General features: G+C 39.9%; 1 protein-coding gene and 1 long non-coding RNA gene across 2 annotated transcripts in view; both read right to left on the bottom strand.

Moving 5' to 3' along the window:
- Positions 1–3,949: 3,949 nt before the first annotated feature.
- The window catches only part of LOC118159699 (zinc finger SWIM domain-containing protein 6-like), a 158,098-nt gene continuing 144,350 nt past the window's right edge, over positions 3,950–17,697 (bottom strand). Inside the window, exons 11-13 of the mRNA XM_035314263.1 lie at positions 17,031–17,106; positions 14,180–14,261; positions 3,950–5,400 (exon numbers count right to left, since the gene is read on the bottom strand). Coding sequence (XP_035170154.1) covers positions 4,538–5,400; positions 14,180–14,261; positions 17,031–17,106 — 1,021 coding nt within the window. The 3' untranslated portion in view covers positions 3,950–4,537. The remainder of the gene's footprint in view (positions 5,401–14,179; positions 14,262–17,030; positions 17,107–17,697) is intronic.
- Positions 11,253–13,164, bottom strand: LOC118159700. The gene is made up of 2 exons (XR_004747211.1): positions 12,861–13,164; positions 11,253–12,804 (listed from the first exon to the last, which is right to left on the bottom strand). It is a non-coding gene; the product is annotated as an uncharacterized LOC118159700 (long non-coding RNA).

Raw genomic sequence — 17,697 nt, 5'->3', positions numbered from 1 at the left:
CCAGCTACTAGGAGGAAAAATAACTGTCCTGACTGAAACCAGGACATCCATATTTAAAATCAAAATGAAGGTTTCTTAGTGAAATAAATTTACTTATAGTGCAAATCTACTCTATGGAACTACATATTGAAATTGGCACAATTCAAAAAATAAAATTTCCCTCTGTGTAAACTGCACCCCAGTTTTGATGTACTTATGTTACTTATACGTACTTATATAAAAACTTAATTGCTACTAGAGAAACCTGAAAGAAAATTGCAGCTCAAACTAAACTGACAGAACACTAAAGCATTATTGAAAAGTGACTTTCACAGAGATTTTTGAAAGCTTGCAACGTGAAACTTAGTATGGATATACAAAGGAAATGATGGAATATGTTTTTTTTTTTTTGTCGAATAGAAATTTACTATTACAAAGCACTCAGAGTATCTTCTATACTTAAAAATACTAGGAAGCCAATTTTGCTTTTTGATATTCCAAAAAAAGAGAGAAAAAATAAAAAAAAAAGGCCTCCAGGATTTAATCTGTACAGCAAAAACTGTTGATTGGTCATCCAAAGTACTGATTGCATATATTAGCAAATTCATAATTTTTAAAGAGCTCCATCAGTTCTACTAGACAACCATGGTGATCTACAGACCCTGTCTTGTAGTCACAGCTCTAGCTTCAGAATATTACCTACAGTTTCTCTTTAAAAAAATCTAATATACCCTTTGTGATGTACATGCAAATCCAGATTTAGCTTTACTGCCATGGCATTAAAACCAAAAGATTTTGAGAATAAGACATGAAGTACTGAGATGGAAGCTAAGCTGTCTTGGATTTCAGTTGCGCCTTAGTATCTGAAGTCTGAATCTCCCATAGGTGCCTTTTCTCTTTAACGCTGAAAAGCTGTGCAGTTTTTCTCTAAAGGGAAAATGATGTGGAAATGAAGTGTTGAAACACTAAAAAGGTAAATGAAAATAATATCATTTAGATAATAAAAATCTCTGCTGAATTATGTTCTGGCAGAATCAATAGACTGTAAAGGAAAGTCAGTTTCTTGGGCCATAAGACATAATAATCTCATAATACAGAATGAATATCACATCTTTCAGGAGTTTACTCAACTCACCAAAATAATGAAGATTCAATGTTAGTCTATGATATGGGAGAATTATGTTCAGTTTCTTTCAGTACTAAACAGAGACTCCGGATTTAAAAGAAAAAAACGTTCTCATTTAAGGTAGTGTTGAAAAAAATTGTAGCATTTTGAAACAATGATAACAGTGGTGTTCAGTTGCATACCTCGAAGATATAGCTCTGAAGAGAAGATAAGTAATTTGAGACGTATTTTGATTAGGTTTCCTTATACTCCAAAATTAATTCAAATATGTAATTTTAGAAATTACATTAGAAATATTTGATCACAGTTTTCACCAAAAGAGGCTTGAGATTTTTTTTTTTTCCTGGAATCTTTTCCCTGGACTCTCCCTACCTCCACAAAACAAGAGTAGTACATATCTAAACTAGAGATATTGGCCAAGTCTCTGTTGGTCCATGAAGGTTTTTAACATAGTGTGAACTGTACTGTGCAGCACCACTAAAGATGCACAAGAGATATCAGTCAGTCATGAAAGGACATGAAATAAACTTCCATCCATTCTGAAGGAAGTATAAGCCATTCTGCTCATCAAAAGCAGGTTCCAACCATTGGGAATGCATTTAATTATAAAGCCTTCTCTTCAAACAGGCTTCTGTTTTGCAATTTCCATAGTCCACAATATCCATAATATTGAATTATTTTTAAGAGGCAAAAGAAAACCATGCCGACCCTGCTACAGAATGGGGTATCCCATTGTTTCTTTTTGTCTGAAAATTCATGAGAAACTTCAAAACGTAATGAGAATCCAATACTTGGAAGGGATAGAAGTTGCAGAAGCTAGAGAACACTAGTACTACAGGTCAGGACAACTCAGCTGTTAGGAAGACTTGGTAAAGACTCATATTTACATGAAAATTTGTACAAAGATTCAGACCTTTTCCTCTTTAATCTTCCGGTGACACAAGTCTCACTGTCAGAATTCATGGGTACACTGGCATCTTTGATAATTGCTTGCTGCATGCTAATTCTCTTTTCAGCTGAACATACTAAAAAAGAAAATGCAAGTCTTCAGATCATATAGTCAAATATGACATATAACACGCCTAAGATAATAAAGATCTTGGCAAAGTAAAAAACTCCCCTCTTCAATTTTCAACCATGACATATCCTATTATTCACTGAGGGCTAGAAAGCTTACACAGAGCAAGGGCTCCCAAAAAGCAGGTATATTAGCTCTCAGCTGTGAGCAAAGTCTCCATGCTGTGTGGAGTGAGCTGCACAGTTCAGAATACACAACATATACACAACATGAAAAGCCAATCAAAGAACAGCAATAACTGTCCTTGTTTTTATTTGCAGTACATCTCAACTCTCACGCCCACCTAAATAATCCATGAAGTGTGAACATGGCACTCTACCATCCCACCAGGGCAATATGCCAAGTCTATAGACCATACATCTTTCAATTTCAGGCAGCATTTTGTGCCTCCTATGATGCACCAAGTCTACTTCCATCTTTTGCACGGAAGCTGGTGCACTTGTGAGCACTGCCACTAATCAGCAGATTTTTGAGGAACAAAACATTTCTTTCCTATTCTTGGTGATCATATTGCTTACCACTATAATGGACCAAAGTTGTAAGCTGGGCATTTAGGATCTACAAACCATCCATTCACAATTCAACTCCAGTAACAAACAATATAAAGGAGGCAGAATAAACTTTCAAAAAACTAATTTTAATCAAAAAAAACACAACTGTTGATCATTAACAAGTTTATAAAACAGTGATTTAGTTACATAAATAAATTGATATAAGTGTATCAAATCTTAATTACTTTCAACTTCATGAGTATGTTTACATGGATGATCAAGTACAACCTTTTTACCTATTATAATAAATAAAATGGAGAGCATGAAATAGTTTTTCTAAACAAAAATACCTACCAAACATACCTCTATCATGTTCTCTAATGAAGGGAACAAGAGACACTGGACAACTTTTGCACCAAAACATAAAAACTGCTTTTAAGAGCACAAGGATACAGAACCATCAGCTAAAGTAAAGACACTGTACTGTAACCAAAGTTGGTATTTAATAATATAATGAACAGTTTGGTAATTAGATCTTCAGTTTGGTTATTTTAAAGCATTAAGACAAGGCAAGATAGAAGGCTGCTTTTGTTTGAGTAATTCTAGAGAAAATAAAATATATTTAAAAAACAAACTGAAAAGTAGAACAGTCATACATACCTACACAACTTTCTGTCCTGCACAAAGTCAAAATACCTATGCAGAAGGTGTGTATATATATAATATATATATGTTATTTGTGCACAAAGGTTAGCTCACTGCAAAGGCATATGTCATGTCAATCATTTTGGAAAACATTATGTGTTTTGTGTCAAAAGGATATTTCTTTAAGCTTTCTAGGCTAGGAGGCACAAACCCCAGTTCTGGCATACTGTATTCTTAATGCTAAGGCCTGCTACTCTCGCTGCTTATTTTTTGTTGCCCCTCTTTACTATAGTGCCTGTTACAAGCATGTATATATATATATACGTATACACAAGTTGTATAAATATATATATATTAAAAAAAACACCTTCCCCCAATAGGTATCAGTCCAACTATGCAGGTGGCTCTGCATAGATGCCCAGCATATAGTTCACCACCTGAGCCAACCCTGAAGCAAGGCGCACTTTAATCCTTCTCATAGGTTTTCTTTTTTGTTTAAAACCAAGCTACTGCAGCTTCAAGTATTTTGCATTACATAGATTTTTTTTTTATAAATTAATGTTATATTTTTCAGTATTCAGACATATACTATAATATATATACAGTACAATAAATGCTCTCATTCTTTTTTTATTATTTTTTTGATAAATCCCTGAGAATGTATGTTGACAGTTGCTAAGTTTCCACATGCACAAGCATTGTGTGCCATGCTTCTGGATGAACAACACTGCAAAGCCACGTGGTCAGCCTTATAACTATTTGTATTTCATTTGTTGCTTTGTTTAAATATGCTGAAATGTAAGGATGAGTTACAAAGGAGTAAAGCTGGATCCATTTGAGGTACTTATCACAGGATGGAGGTGTTTTGTTTGTTTGTTAAAGCCATTGCAATATATGCTTGTTTTTGAGGCTGTGAATGTATACAGAAAGAACAGGAGAGCGATGTGGGCTTTTGCCACTTGACAACATATACTCAGTGTAAACTAAACCTTTTTTAACCTCTCTCTCTCATACATAACAGAAAAAGGAGAAAAAAAAAATAAACACACAAACTTTCACAACATGACAGTTTAGTTTGCAAACTCAATATAACTATACACATATAATACCAATGTGGCTCTGTTTCTTTAAGTTAAAAAGGATACAAAGGCAGGCTCAAGTAGAAACAAACCACCCTTTCCCTCCCCCCAACCCCCCATCCACATTCACTCATTTTCATCAACCAAAACGTTCACGAACCAACATCATCAGTTTCTTTTTGCCTTTGTAGATTTGTTTTAGGTTGTCAATAAACTGTGTAAACTGGATATGTCCATCATGAGCCATTAAGAAGGTCTCTCGGGCCTTGCTAAGGAACTCTATAAACTCACTATAGTGTCGAGGGCTGATGTGAGTGAGACGTGAATGAGTTGTATTAATGTAGGCTCCAATCGTGGCATCCAAGAGTTGCCTTAGAGGGGCTTTGTCCAGTGACATGAGCTTACCAGAGTTTCTCCTTCCATGAAGTCCCACTATGCCAGGAGTGGTCAAAGTACACCTACGTAAAATGTCTGACAGTACTGTTGCACATTTGACACTTTTGACTACCAGAGGTATTATAGCTGCTAGCTCATTTTTCCCAAGGGAGTGGCTGAGCGCACATGCCCACAGAACATCATTAATAGCAGGGTGTGTATCCTGATTGTAACTCAGGTTGAGATGCGTCATGGCCAAAGTTGCCAGCTTATAGGCCCGCATGGGGTAACCACGGTGTTCCATGTATCGTGCTATAGTAAAAAGTTGTGAGTAGCTCATGCCAGTTGTAGCAGCATCTAGAACGATTTGGTAAGCAGTCTCAAAAGCTATGTGATCCTTTTCACATAAAGTCAGTGCAGAGAGGGCACAGTTTTGAGGATCCTTCATGGCACACTGTAGAGCAAGCGTCCTAGCACTGCCAGCCAACTTCTCCTGCTGATGGCAGTCCAGATGCAGACGGACAACGGTGCTGTTGGACATCACTGTTGTAGCAACAATACTAGTGGCTTCTGTTGGAGTGAAAAGTGTAAACCAGCTTTGCATGATGCTATCCAGTGCATAAACACCTTGGAAAGAAAAAAAGGATTAGCGATAACTGATAAAGCCTAGCAGATACAGATGTTCAGCAACAGATAACGTTTTTAGCAAAGTCTAGGAACTTACCAGTACGTACAAGGGGATGTGCCTCAGCAAGAAAGGCCAACCCAGATAACAGGCTGGAAAGGGACATTAAAACAAAGGCTACTGTGCAAACTCTGTAACAATCATTGAAATGCAGAGAATAACAACAACAACAAAAAAAGATAAGCTTTAATCCCTTGGTGTAAAAAATGAGCTGTTTTACTTGTTATTTAAAACAATTTGGTTAACAAGTTCTGGCTCATTTGGTCTCATCACATCACTTAAAAGCAGCCCTCACGTTGAACATTTTTAAAAGGTAATTTTAACTTATTTTCTCAGTGTACATCTGTGGAGTAATTGCCTAGAGTGACTAGGAAAATTAAACTAATATTCACATTTTAAAGAAAACGTACAGCATTGAAGAAGCTCTCAGGGTGTAGTGTAGCTGCATTACCTAAGTGTTCCCTAGGCCTCCAACCTTAGATGCTATCGCACTAGGGGAACCTGGTGTGCTGACTCGAAGGAACAGTACGGAGTGTAGAGTAGAGTGGAGACATCACGGCTAGGCCCTGTGACCAGGTGGTGACTCGATTGTTCTTGTGCACACCGAGAGCGGTAAGCTGCACATTTGCTACCCTGAGCCAACAACCTGTCATGTTTTTGACAAAATGCTCTACTCTAGTGTACTTTTGCTCATTAGAATATCGTTATAATACCAAAACACACCTCCATCCCAAAAGCTACCCGCCTCCAAGGTGCAACCAGCCCTCACTGAGCATGCGCTGTGAACTTCTCGGAGCCTATACCTTTAAACAAAAGCGAGAAAACTTTTTACCAATTATAACCAAGATATGCTTGACTAGAGTCACTCAAGCTCAAGATAGAAAATAATATAAATTGGCTTAAAAGAGAGGGGTTGTTAGGGAAGATACCATCATGAAGGATACCTTCTGAATTCTGGGATCAGTTGACAGGCCTCTCCCCCCCCCTCCTCCCCTCATTGGGACGCCGTGGGGTAAGATTTGAATGCTTGGTTATACTGGGTGTCTCCATGGAAATGTAGAAATTTCTAGTGTCTTTGTTCCTTTTTAATGCATTAATAGCCAGGGTGTTTACCTGTGTATTTCATGCATGCTAGCTTGCTTTTGCAGACAGTGAATTTATCACCAGCTATCCAAAGAACCCGTGTACCTGTTGCTCTAATAAATTGCACTTAATTGCATTGTTCCTAGCCACGATAGTTCTCATTGAAAGCGACTAGAGTGAGGGTGTGCTACATTACTGGTGAGTCCGTGACCACGATAGTTCAATACCCTGAATCCTACCAGACCCATAACGGTTAATCAGCTACACCCCTTAACAGAGAAATTGGCATTTTCTCCACAGGCAGTGAAAAACGGGCTCTTTGGGTGCTGCTTGAGGTGTGCCTCGGGGTCTATTCATCAGGAGCGGGTTGGTCCAGCTTGGGACCCCATGGGGACCTCCCCTGACTTCCTGGGCTCCTCTCCACAGGCTGCAGCATAGAAATCTACTCTGCTGTGTTACACCATGGGCTGTGGGGAGGGGGAGTCGGCCTGCTCCACCAGGGGCCTCTCTGTGGGCCGTGGGGGGGCTTTGGCTCCGGCACCTGGAGCACCTCCTCCCTCTCCTTGCACTGACCTTGGTGTCTGCATGGAGGTTTCTCACTCCTCACTCTCCCAGCTGCTGTTGTGCAGCAGTTTTTTTTTTTCCCCATTTTCTTGGATGTCTTCTCACAGATGCATAAACTGCATTGTTCATGGCTTGGCTCTGGGTGGCAGAGGGCCCCTTTGGAGCTGGCTGAAACTGGCCCTTATCTAACATGGGGCAGCTGCTGGATTCTTCTCACAGAGGCTACCACTGCAGCCGCCCCCCATCCCGCCCACTACCGGAACCTTGCCATGTGAACCCAATACACTAGGGCAGCTAGGTCATTGCTGGCCTGTAAAGTATCAGGGATTAAATTAACTAATGAAACCCTAAATGTGATGGGGTAGAAGGGGGTTGGGATAACAGTGCTACTTTTTGGGGATACCAAGCTGAGACTAGGGATAGAATGATCACTGGGCAATTATTGTATGCACCCGAGGCAGAGACTAACTTGTTGGGAAAGGATTTGATAATGAAATTGGGCATTCAAATAGTAAATTGTTAGGCTGGATTAATGGTGTTATTAATGGGGTACTCTCAGACCCCGAGAGCAAAGATATATTTGCCTTTGAGTGGAAAGACCCTGAAGTGGGGTGGAAGCAGCAATACAGATGGACAATTCTACCTCAGGGGTTTACAGGGCCACTGATTTATTTGGGCAAGTTCTAGAAGAAATTTCAGAGCAATTCCAGCCTCCCGAGGTGGTGTTACTGTTACAATATGAGGATGATCTTTTATTGTTAGGACAGGAGAAAACAGTTGTGAAGGAAGCCACTGAAAAGCTATTCAACTTTCTGGGAAAACAGGACTTGAAAGTATTGGAAAATAAATTACAATACGTAGAAAGAGAAGTCAAGCATTTAGGGCATCTAGTGTCTGAGGGAGAATGAAGAATAAATCCAGAGAGGATTCGGGGAGGAATTAGGAGTCACAAAGTCCAAAGGGAAACAGATACCCCCTGATGGGAGAGAAATGCGGAATAAAGTGTTAATGAGGCAAATATTAAATGTTTTACATCAAGAGGGTCATTGGGGAATTCAAGCAACGTGTGACGCTGTGCTATGGAAATATGTATGTGTAGGAATATATATACTCTGGCTGAACAAGTACGCAGGAGTTGTGTAGTATGTCAAAAGGTAAATAGGAAAATTACCCGCAGTCAGCCCAAAGGAGGGCGAGAACCAGGAATTCAACACTTCCAAAATATACAGGTAGATTTTACAGAACTCCTTAGAGTAGGTAGATTTAAATACTTTGTAGTCTTTGTTGAAAATATTGACTCTGATTGGAAATCAGAAATATTGTCTCTGAAAGGAAATCACTTTATGTCAGAAATATTGCAAAGGCTAATGTGGACTCTATGAATTAAGTGGAAATTTCACACTCCTTGGCATCCTTCCTCTTCTGGAAGGGTGGAGCGGATCAGACAGTAAAGAAGCAATTGACTTAAGTTCTGGAAACTTGGCTTCCCCAAACAAAGTGCTTACCTTTGGCACTTCTCTGAATTCAAACTGCACCAAGAAAAGATGTGGGAGTTTAACCATATGAAATATTATTTGGTTTGCTGTACATGGACAAAGGGAATGAATTACCTCAATTTGAGACAAAAGATGTTTTTCTTAAGAACTATATACTTGGGCTGTTGTCCTCTTCATCATCTCAGGACCTGTGGACTGTTAGCTCAAACCCCACCCTTGGAAGCCCTGATCCATCCATTCCGAGAAGGAGACTGTGTTCTGATGAGAACATGGAGAGAACTGAAACTGCAACCTGAGTGGGACAGACTGTTCCAAGTGCTCCTGACTATTGAGACGACAGTAAGAACGGCTGAGAAACGGTGGACTCATACCTGGGTTAAAGCATCAGTTAACCCTGATACCTGAGAGACTGCATTAACAAAGACTTCTAAGGTTAAAATTGTTGAAACTATCTATTGTAAACCTTTAACTTCTCATTAGAAGAATTCTTAATGAATTAATGAGTAAAAGGGATTGAATTACACAGAATTAGAGTGTTTCCAGGGAACACTCCCTGGAAGTGGGAGAAAAAAAAAGAAGGGGGTTGTATTTAATCCTCACCGGAAGAATCCTTATTAGTTTGTGATTTTTATTGTTTATCTTAATTATTATTTCTTAATTATTAGAGGGGTGTATATATATATATAGAAATGATGTATTTTAAGTTTATTTTAGTAATACCTATTCTCAAGGGATTAGTGATAGAATGGAGGGAAAATTCATCATTTCCAATTAATCCAGAACATCTCTTGAATTCTCTCTCGAAAGAATTGTTGGATTTGTACCCAGATGCCTAGAAAGACTGAAAAGGCCTTGTCCCTGATTGCTTTTTACCAGCAGCAACTGTGTCTGGATTCTCTAGATTTCTAAAAACAACGGATCATACTCAGTCCCAGGAAGGAATAGATTTTGAAGTTGAACTCCCTACACATAATCCTGGCTACAATATACTGTGTTATCAAAGGTGCCTTTTAAACAGCATTGATAGAAAACTCAGGAGGCAATATTGCTGACCCTGGGTGTGAAAATATTATCCATGAAGTAGGGAATAATCCACACTTTACCAAATATGGTAGCTATAGGAATGCTAATATACATAATGCACACCAGATATAACATGAGAATCCTGTAACCGGATGGTCTTTCCTGAATGAGAAGGGTTGGTACTGGCTATGTGGCCATAAAGCCAGGAAGGTATTGCCCCTAGGATGGAAGGGAGCTTGCACCCTGGAGGCAATAATTCCAAATGTAACTATTATTGAAGACCCACAAAGCCAAAGCCCCCTTGAGACCACACGCAGACTTAAGCAGACTCCAGATAATCCTCTAGTAAAATTCTCTAGCATTTCACAATTTTGCAAGGTGGTTTTTATCTTTGTTAGGGGTGAGTGAATTAGAAAACACTATTGTAAATGTCTCAGCTATAATTGCAGAACTAGAAAATAACACTCTGGATGCAAGAAAAAGGAGATAAGTTTGCAAAAAAAGTACTCCAGAATTGAATGGTATTAGATTTATTAATAACCTCACAAGGAGGATCGTGCACTGTAATTAATGCTAGTTGCTCTATCTATGTAGATCAAATGGGACAAATTTGACTGATCTCAAAAATATTTGGGAAAAAACAACAACAACAACAACAACAAAAACAACAAGATCCTACATAGAGTGGCTCAAGATGGCACTTCCTGGGGATTTAGAAACATTTGGGAGAAACTAACTTCGTGCTTACCTGAATGGAATTGGCTCAGACAAACTATTTGTTGGTATTATAGTAATGATGGCATTGTATATCTGTCATCCCCTGTGACATCGAAAGAAGGATATTGTGCCTTAATGTTGGAAAAACTCAAGAGTGCGGTATGTGAAGAGGTGCAAAAACAGCAATAGGAGTAAGAAAAGAAGAGGGGGGAATTGTGAGAAACAAAGCTGTGTTTTTGCAATATAAGGTGTTTTTGCAATGGAAAATTCCACTAACCTTGCATATTCAAAAGTGATTGTGCAGCATAGCAGTGTGGAGTAAGTTAAGCAGATAAGGGGAAGGTCCTACTGTCCCAAAATAAAGAGGATAAATAAGAAAAACAGGATGAGCAGTATGAAATCAGTAAAAACAAAAAATACGGGCCCGCTAGTCACGAGAGAAGAAGGAAAAAAGGAAAAGGATAAATTAACGGCTGGGCAAAAAAAATTGTACATATATGGTATAGAGGAGCATCGAGTAGCTTGTGAACCTGTAGTACTTATCCAGTGAGAAAACAGGGGAGAAATCAGGTGTCGGGTCATAGAGAATATAAGGTTATGATAAACTTTTACTGTGCACTCCTGCTTGCAGGATGCCTGCCATTGCAATCACGAATAAAATAGCTTGACAGAAAAGATCCTGTCAGAAGAAAATTATTGAGAGTTTTCTCACAAAGCACTAGGGGAACCTGGTGTGCTGACTCGAAGGAACAGTACGGAGCATAGAGTAGAGTGGAGACATCACGGCTAGGCCCTGTGACCAGGTGGTGACTCGATTGTTCTTGTGCACACCGAGAGCAGTAAGCTGCACATTTGCTACCCTGAGCCAACAACCTGTCATGTTTTTGACAAAATGCTCTACTCTAGTGTACTTTTGCTCATTAGAATATCATTATAATACCAAAACACACCTCCATCCCAAAAGCTACCCGCCTCCAAGGTGCAACCAGCCCTCACTGAGCATGCGCTGTGAACTTCTCGGAGCCTATACCTTTAAACAAAAGCGAGAAAACTTTTTACCAATTATAACCAAGATATGCTTGACTAGAGTCACTCAAGCTCAAGATAGAAAATAATATAAATTGGCTTAAAAGAGAGGGGTTGTTAGGGAAGATACCATCATGAAGGATACCTTCTGAATTCTGGGATCAGTTGACAGGCCTCTCCCCCCCCCTCCTCCCCTCATTGGGACGCCGTGGGGTAAGATTTGAATGCTTGGTTATACCAGGTGTGTACCTGTGTGTTTCATGCATTGTAGCTTGCTTTTGCAGACAGTGAATTTATTTCCAGCAATCCAAAGAACCTGCGTACCTTTTGCTGTAATAAATTGCATTTAATTGCATTGTTCCTAGCCATGACAGTTCTCATTGAAAGCGACTAGAGTGAGGGCGTGCTATGTTATTGGTGAATCTGTGACCATGATAGTTCAATACCCTGAGTCCGACCAGACCCATAATGCTTAATTGGCTACACCGCTTAACGCGACAGCATCTCAAGGAACAGTGCATGCACAAAAGAACATGAAAGTATGCTAAATAGCTCACTTAATAGAACATCATGGCATTTAATACTAAGCATGCTTTAAAAAAAATAAATCCTACCTACCCCCTCCCCTAAGGTTTTCAGATAAATCTTTTATCAAATTCATATGCACCTGAACATCAAGCTCCTTAGTAAGGAAATACTCTGAACAATATACACTACTGGCTATTATCTGAAATAAATATTTTCTTTAGTATCACTTTATTCCTGGTGTGTGTGTGTGTGTGTGTTTGTGTTTGGTGGGGAGAGGAAGGGGGGAAACAGTGACTGATAGGTTCCATAAATTTAACCTTATAGCCAACTAGAGTGCCTTAATATTGCTAGAGTCAGTTAACACACATCTGTGAGCCTACCTAAACCACACCCAGAGGTCCTAATTTTCTCTGTAGGACTCTGATGCTTCCTGCACACTCCTTCATTCATGAAAAAATTCAGCATAGACAGAGAATACCAGAGCTTCATTTAAATAAACAGATTCCCTGCTTGATTAAGTCTCAAAAGTACTTTGCATGAAATTATAGGTTCTTTATGAGATACTTCTATTAGAATATGTTAAACTAGTTTAAAGCAGTATTAAAAACAGCATTTTATTTGCCAATATGCAACTGCACAAAATAATACCCAGGTACTAATATCTGTAAGATATTCTCAGTAATAATTATCTTAGCAAAGATATAATAGCAATAAAACAAAAGCAATGCATGAAAATTTGCAGACACAAATTGCTTTCTGGCTAAGGGCATACAAAGGCAAGTTGTATTTTCCCAAGCTACTGACAACATTAATTTGCCAGTTAAGCATAAAACAAATAAACTAATCCATAGAATAAGCAGCAGTAATCTTATGAAGCATCTCAGGAAGCATCTATGAGACACAATCCGACTCAAATGCATGAAAAAGGAGTAAATACAGTAGGGAATCATGCTTTCCAGAAATACCTCCAGTGACAATTAAAACTGCTCCCTTACCATAATATTTATATTGTCCCCACTATCACAGGTACTGATTTTTTTTATTACTTTGTTATAGCTACACAGCTTTTAATGCCCTCATCTTCACTTTTAGATTCTGTATCCGCAACTTGCATATGATAAACTGGAATACAGAAGATAAGGAATGCCTCATCAAGACACACAGGAAATCTATGGCAAAGCACAGAAATGAACAGAATGTCCTAATGAGTGCATTATTCTCCCACTGTTGTCCTCTAAATATGAGGCTGGTTCTGCTTCCATCTTTGTTCTTTGTTGTGGGAAAGGAATTCGCAGGTGGCTTAGTGCTGTTTCACACGCTCCTGAATTAGAGATAATGAGAAAATAAGCAGTAGATACAAAAACTTGAGCAAGGTCGAGATAAATTAACTTGGCTGCAGTGTTAAAGATGAGCATTGCACAGTGGCCAATTGATGGCTGGCTTGAGGCGTGTGTCTGAGGGTCTCTAACCAATTGTATGACGTATTCGGGCGCGTGGACAGCACATGAGGTTATGGGGAAAGTATATGTAGTGGAGAAAAAAAGGGCAATAAAGGCCTTCTGTTCCAGAGCCATCAGGAGTCTGTGTCTTTCATCTCTTCACTTTGCAGGTTTTTTGTTTGTTTGTTTGTTTGTTTTGTTTGTTTGTTTTCACCTTGTGTGGTTAAATGATGGGTATTTGCTTTGCTTTTCAGCACAGAGAGGCCTGCATAATGTCATAGCCACATAACAAAGCTGTATTACACTCTAAGCTTGGATTTATCTAGGGGCTTAAAAAAAGATAAGAACCTCTCTACGAGATCCTGCCTCCTACATGGTGGGAGGCATTCTTAGTATTTCATTCACCAGTTTTCTGTTTCCTCTTCCCCACAGCTGACCAGATAGCTATTTCACCTGCAACCCAAACCTGGCTTTTCAGAGCAAGCAAAGTTGTAACACAATGCAACAGCCCATAACCACAAGTCTGCTGCAGCCTCAAACCTAGACACAACATGTAGGGGAGAAGGGGAAATCTGTGATATTTCCCATAAGGTTATGCACCCCTCTACCTTGCAGGGGAAGGAAGTCACACCACATTACTCAACTATTGTCTCACTTGGCCTGTGCCTATTCTATCATGTGCTCAAGCACATTACTACAATTAACATCTTCTATATGAAAGGTTTTTATAGATCAACAGGAAGTGGGAGACATTTGCAGAGCTTCGGTATTGATAAGCAAGATCAAGCCATCTAAGATTAACTCATGAAAAGGCAGGAGCCCTTGAGCAGCATCTCAGAACATACCTACTTCTGTTGCACATGTTACCAACCACCTCACCATTTCTCGCCGTCGCCAATTCAGTGTTGACAGCGTCATCCGCATCACCTATTAAAACAACACAAACAAAATACATATTAATCCTAATGCAAAACCAAGGCAATATAACAAGAATTAGGGATTTAAGTTACTCAGATACACCAGGGTTCAAAAGCGCAGCCTCTTGCCCTCTCTCCACTCTCTGCTACCTCTTGTTAGCTGATATGTAAAAAGATTTGAAAAATATTGCTCAGCTATCTTTAGCTATCATATTCCAACTGTAGGTCCTTCTTACAAAGACTTTGTTTTATTGGAAAAAAAAAAAGCAAAACCTAACCAATTACTAATGATTTAAATTCAATTGTATTGTGCCTCCTCCCTCTATGAATGGTAGCCTTTAAAGTGAAAACGTCTACTCTTGTTAGGCAAACTAACCCATCCGATTTTTTCCCTACATCTGCATCTCTTTTCATTGACTTCAACAATACAGATAGGAGCTAAGAGTATACTGTGATTTGACTGTCTGTTTATTCTATAGTGATATATATACAATTCCAGATATATCCAGATATTATTTAAATGCCCATAGTGATGACTTCTCTATCTAAACAGAGACCCTACAAAGAAGCTCCATCATAAAACCATCAGAAACCCAGAAAAAGGATTTTTAAAAGCTTTGACTTTAGTGCCCATATTTTATATCACTCACAGTTATTGCTTATGTTGTTTATCAAAATGTGGGCAAATATTTTTATTCAGAAAAAAAAAAAAATGCACAGAAATTGCATGGAAAGTTTGCTTCAGTAATTGGACAGACTCCACAGATATCTAGGTAAAGAAAGCAAGTAGTTTTCCCTTTACAATACTGGTGATCATACCATGGCATTACTACTTGTAGCAGTGAAATAAAAATCATAATAGGTTAAACATAAAGCTCTCAGTGATGAACTATACATATTAAAGTCATAAAATGCATAAAAAATGATTGGAGTCAGTAGCACTTGTAAGAGGGTTTTCAACTCATATGCCCTCCCAATACTAAGGAGACTTCAAAGTGGCATGTAGCTCTCTGTCATACCAGCTACTCCTGGCACCTCCTTTAGTTCTAAGTTGTATATAGGATAATTAAGAAGATGGAAAAACTACTGAGCATGAATAAAGAGACAACCTTTAAGAAGTGTAGTTATAAATAACCATTAGTGATTTCACACTGGCCTCCAAGTATTCCCATCTTGGGAGCTTGGTGACTAGTTATTACAGGATAAGAAATTTGCTGCCTTTGTTGGCCTCAAATATTGTGGTATCAGGTTGACTAAACAATAATTTAAGTGCTAGACCAGAGAATAGTGCTTTGAAAGGAAGCAAATTGATCTATAAGGAGCAACTCAACAAGTTTTTAAATATGAAAACATGGCTAGCGTAGAGCATAGGAAAAGCCTTTGCTTTAAGTCTTTCTGGAAGAAAAACGGGATGCCCCATCCCTGGCAGTGTTCAAGACAAGTTGGATGAGGCCCTGGGCAACCTGATCTAGTGGGTGGTGGCCCTGCCTATGGCAGGGGGGTTGGAACTAGATGATCTTTGAGGTCTTTTCCAACCGCGGCCATTCTATGATTCTATGAAAAACAGGCATCCCAAGTCAAAATTCTTCAGAATGCAATTATCTATCCTGTTCTCTCCATCAAAGTGAAGGAGTCTAGGTGACTTCCTTTACCGATGTACACAAAATTGAAGGCTAACATTCTTCCAATATCCAAGATGAATTTTCAGCTTCCCCCAACTAGAGTGAATCTAAGAGAAAGTACAGGTTTATGGACTAAGTTCTCCTACTGATGGGAGAGGGAAGCTAAAAAAACTGGTATGAATGATGACTTCTCTGAAGATCTTCGCTGCTGACTTTCCTCTCTGTGATGATCTGTAAAAGGACCAGTCACAAGAGACTTCAGCAAGCATAGTGGACATAACAATAACTCCAATGTAGACAGTCCTAACTTGAGAGCAAATATACAGAATCACAGAACTGTAGGGGTTGAAAGTGACCTCGAAAGATCATCGGGTCCAACCCCCCTGCAGAGTAGGATCCTCAGAGCAGGCTGCCCAGGTAGGCGTCCAGACGGGCCTTGAATATCTCCAAAGAAGGAGACTCCACAACCTCTCTAGGCAGCCTGTTCCAGTGCTCCATCTCCCTCACCGTGAAGAAGTTCTTTCGCATGTCGGTGCAGAACTTCCTGTGTTCTATTTTGCGGCCATTGCCCCTTGTCCTATCCCCACAAACCACTGAAAAGAGGTTAGCTACATCCTTCTGTCTCCAACCCCTCAGGTATTTATAGACATTGATAAGATGCCCCCTCAGTCTCCTCTTCTCCAGGCTGAACAGACCCAGGTCTCTCAGCCTGTCCTCATAGGAAAGATGCTCCAGGCCCCGTATCATCTTTGTGGCCCTCCGTTGGACTCTTTCCAGGAGATGCCTGTCTTTTTTGTACCGGGGAGCCCAGAACTGGACACGGTACTCCAGGTGACGCCTGACCAGGGCAGAGTAGAGGGGGAGGATCACCTCCCTTGACCTGCTGGCCACACTCCTTTTAATGCACACCAGGATCCCATTAGCCCTCTTGGCCAACAGGGCACACTGCTGGCTCCTGGTCAACCTGTCGTCCACCAGGATCCCCAGGTCCTTCTCTGCAGAACTCCTCTCCAGCAGGTCGTCCCCCAGCCTGTACTGATACTTCCGGTTGTTCCTTCCCAGGTGCAGGACTCTACACTTGCTCTTATTAAAGCACATTTGGTTTCTTCCTGCCTTAATACCATATACCATTAATACCAAATACCATTCCTTAATACCATATCTAGTTCCTCTACCTGGAAACGTTTCTTGACTTGAAGAATCTGGTCCTTTCTATTTGATTGAACGGACAGGCTGAGAACAATAAGAGAGGTGCCCTTTACTGATGATTAGAAAAACAAACAAAAAAAAAACACACAAGGATTTCAAATAAAGCATGTATATATATGTCCTGGTTTCAGTTAGGACAGTTATTTTTCCTCCTAGTATCTGGTAGGGTGCTCTGTTTTGGATTTAGAATGAGAAGAGTGCTGATAACATGCTGATGTTTTAATTGCTGCAGAGCAATGCTTACACTAAGCCAAGGACTTTTCAGCTTCTCGCTCTGTCCTGCCAGCAGGCAGGCTGGGGGTGCAGCAAGAGCTGGGAGGGGACAGACCCAGGACAGCTGACCCAAACTGGCCAAAGGGGTATTCCATACCATCTGATGTCATGCTGAACAATATATAGGGGTGGCTAGCCGGGGTGGGGGGCCGGCTGCTCGGGGTTGGGCTGGGCAATGGTCAGCGGGTGGTGAGCAATTGCATTGTGCATCACTTGTTTGTACATATTATTATCATTATTATTTTCTATCTAAATAAACTGTCTTTATCTCAACTCAGAGGCTTCACTTTCCTGATTCTCTCCCCCATCCCAGAGAGGGAGGGGGGAGGGTGAGCGAACGGC

The sequence above is a fragment of the Oxyura jamaicensis genome, unplaced genomic scaffold (assembly GCF_011077185.1).
Source record: "Oxyura jamaicensis isolate SHBP4307 breed ruddy duck unplaced genomic scaffold, BPBGC_Ojam_1.0 oxyUn_random_OJ71687, whole genome shotgun sequence".
NCBI classification, from domain to species: Eukaryota; Metazoa; Chordata; class Aves; order Anseriformes; family Anatidae; genus Oxyura; species Oxyura jamaicensis.
The sequence above is the reverse complement of the archived record's forward strand: the minus strand, read 5'-3'. Positions and strand labels throughout refer to the sequence as shown.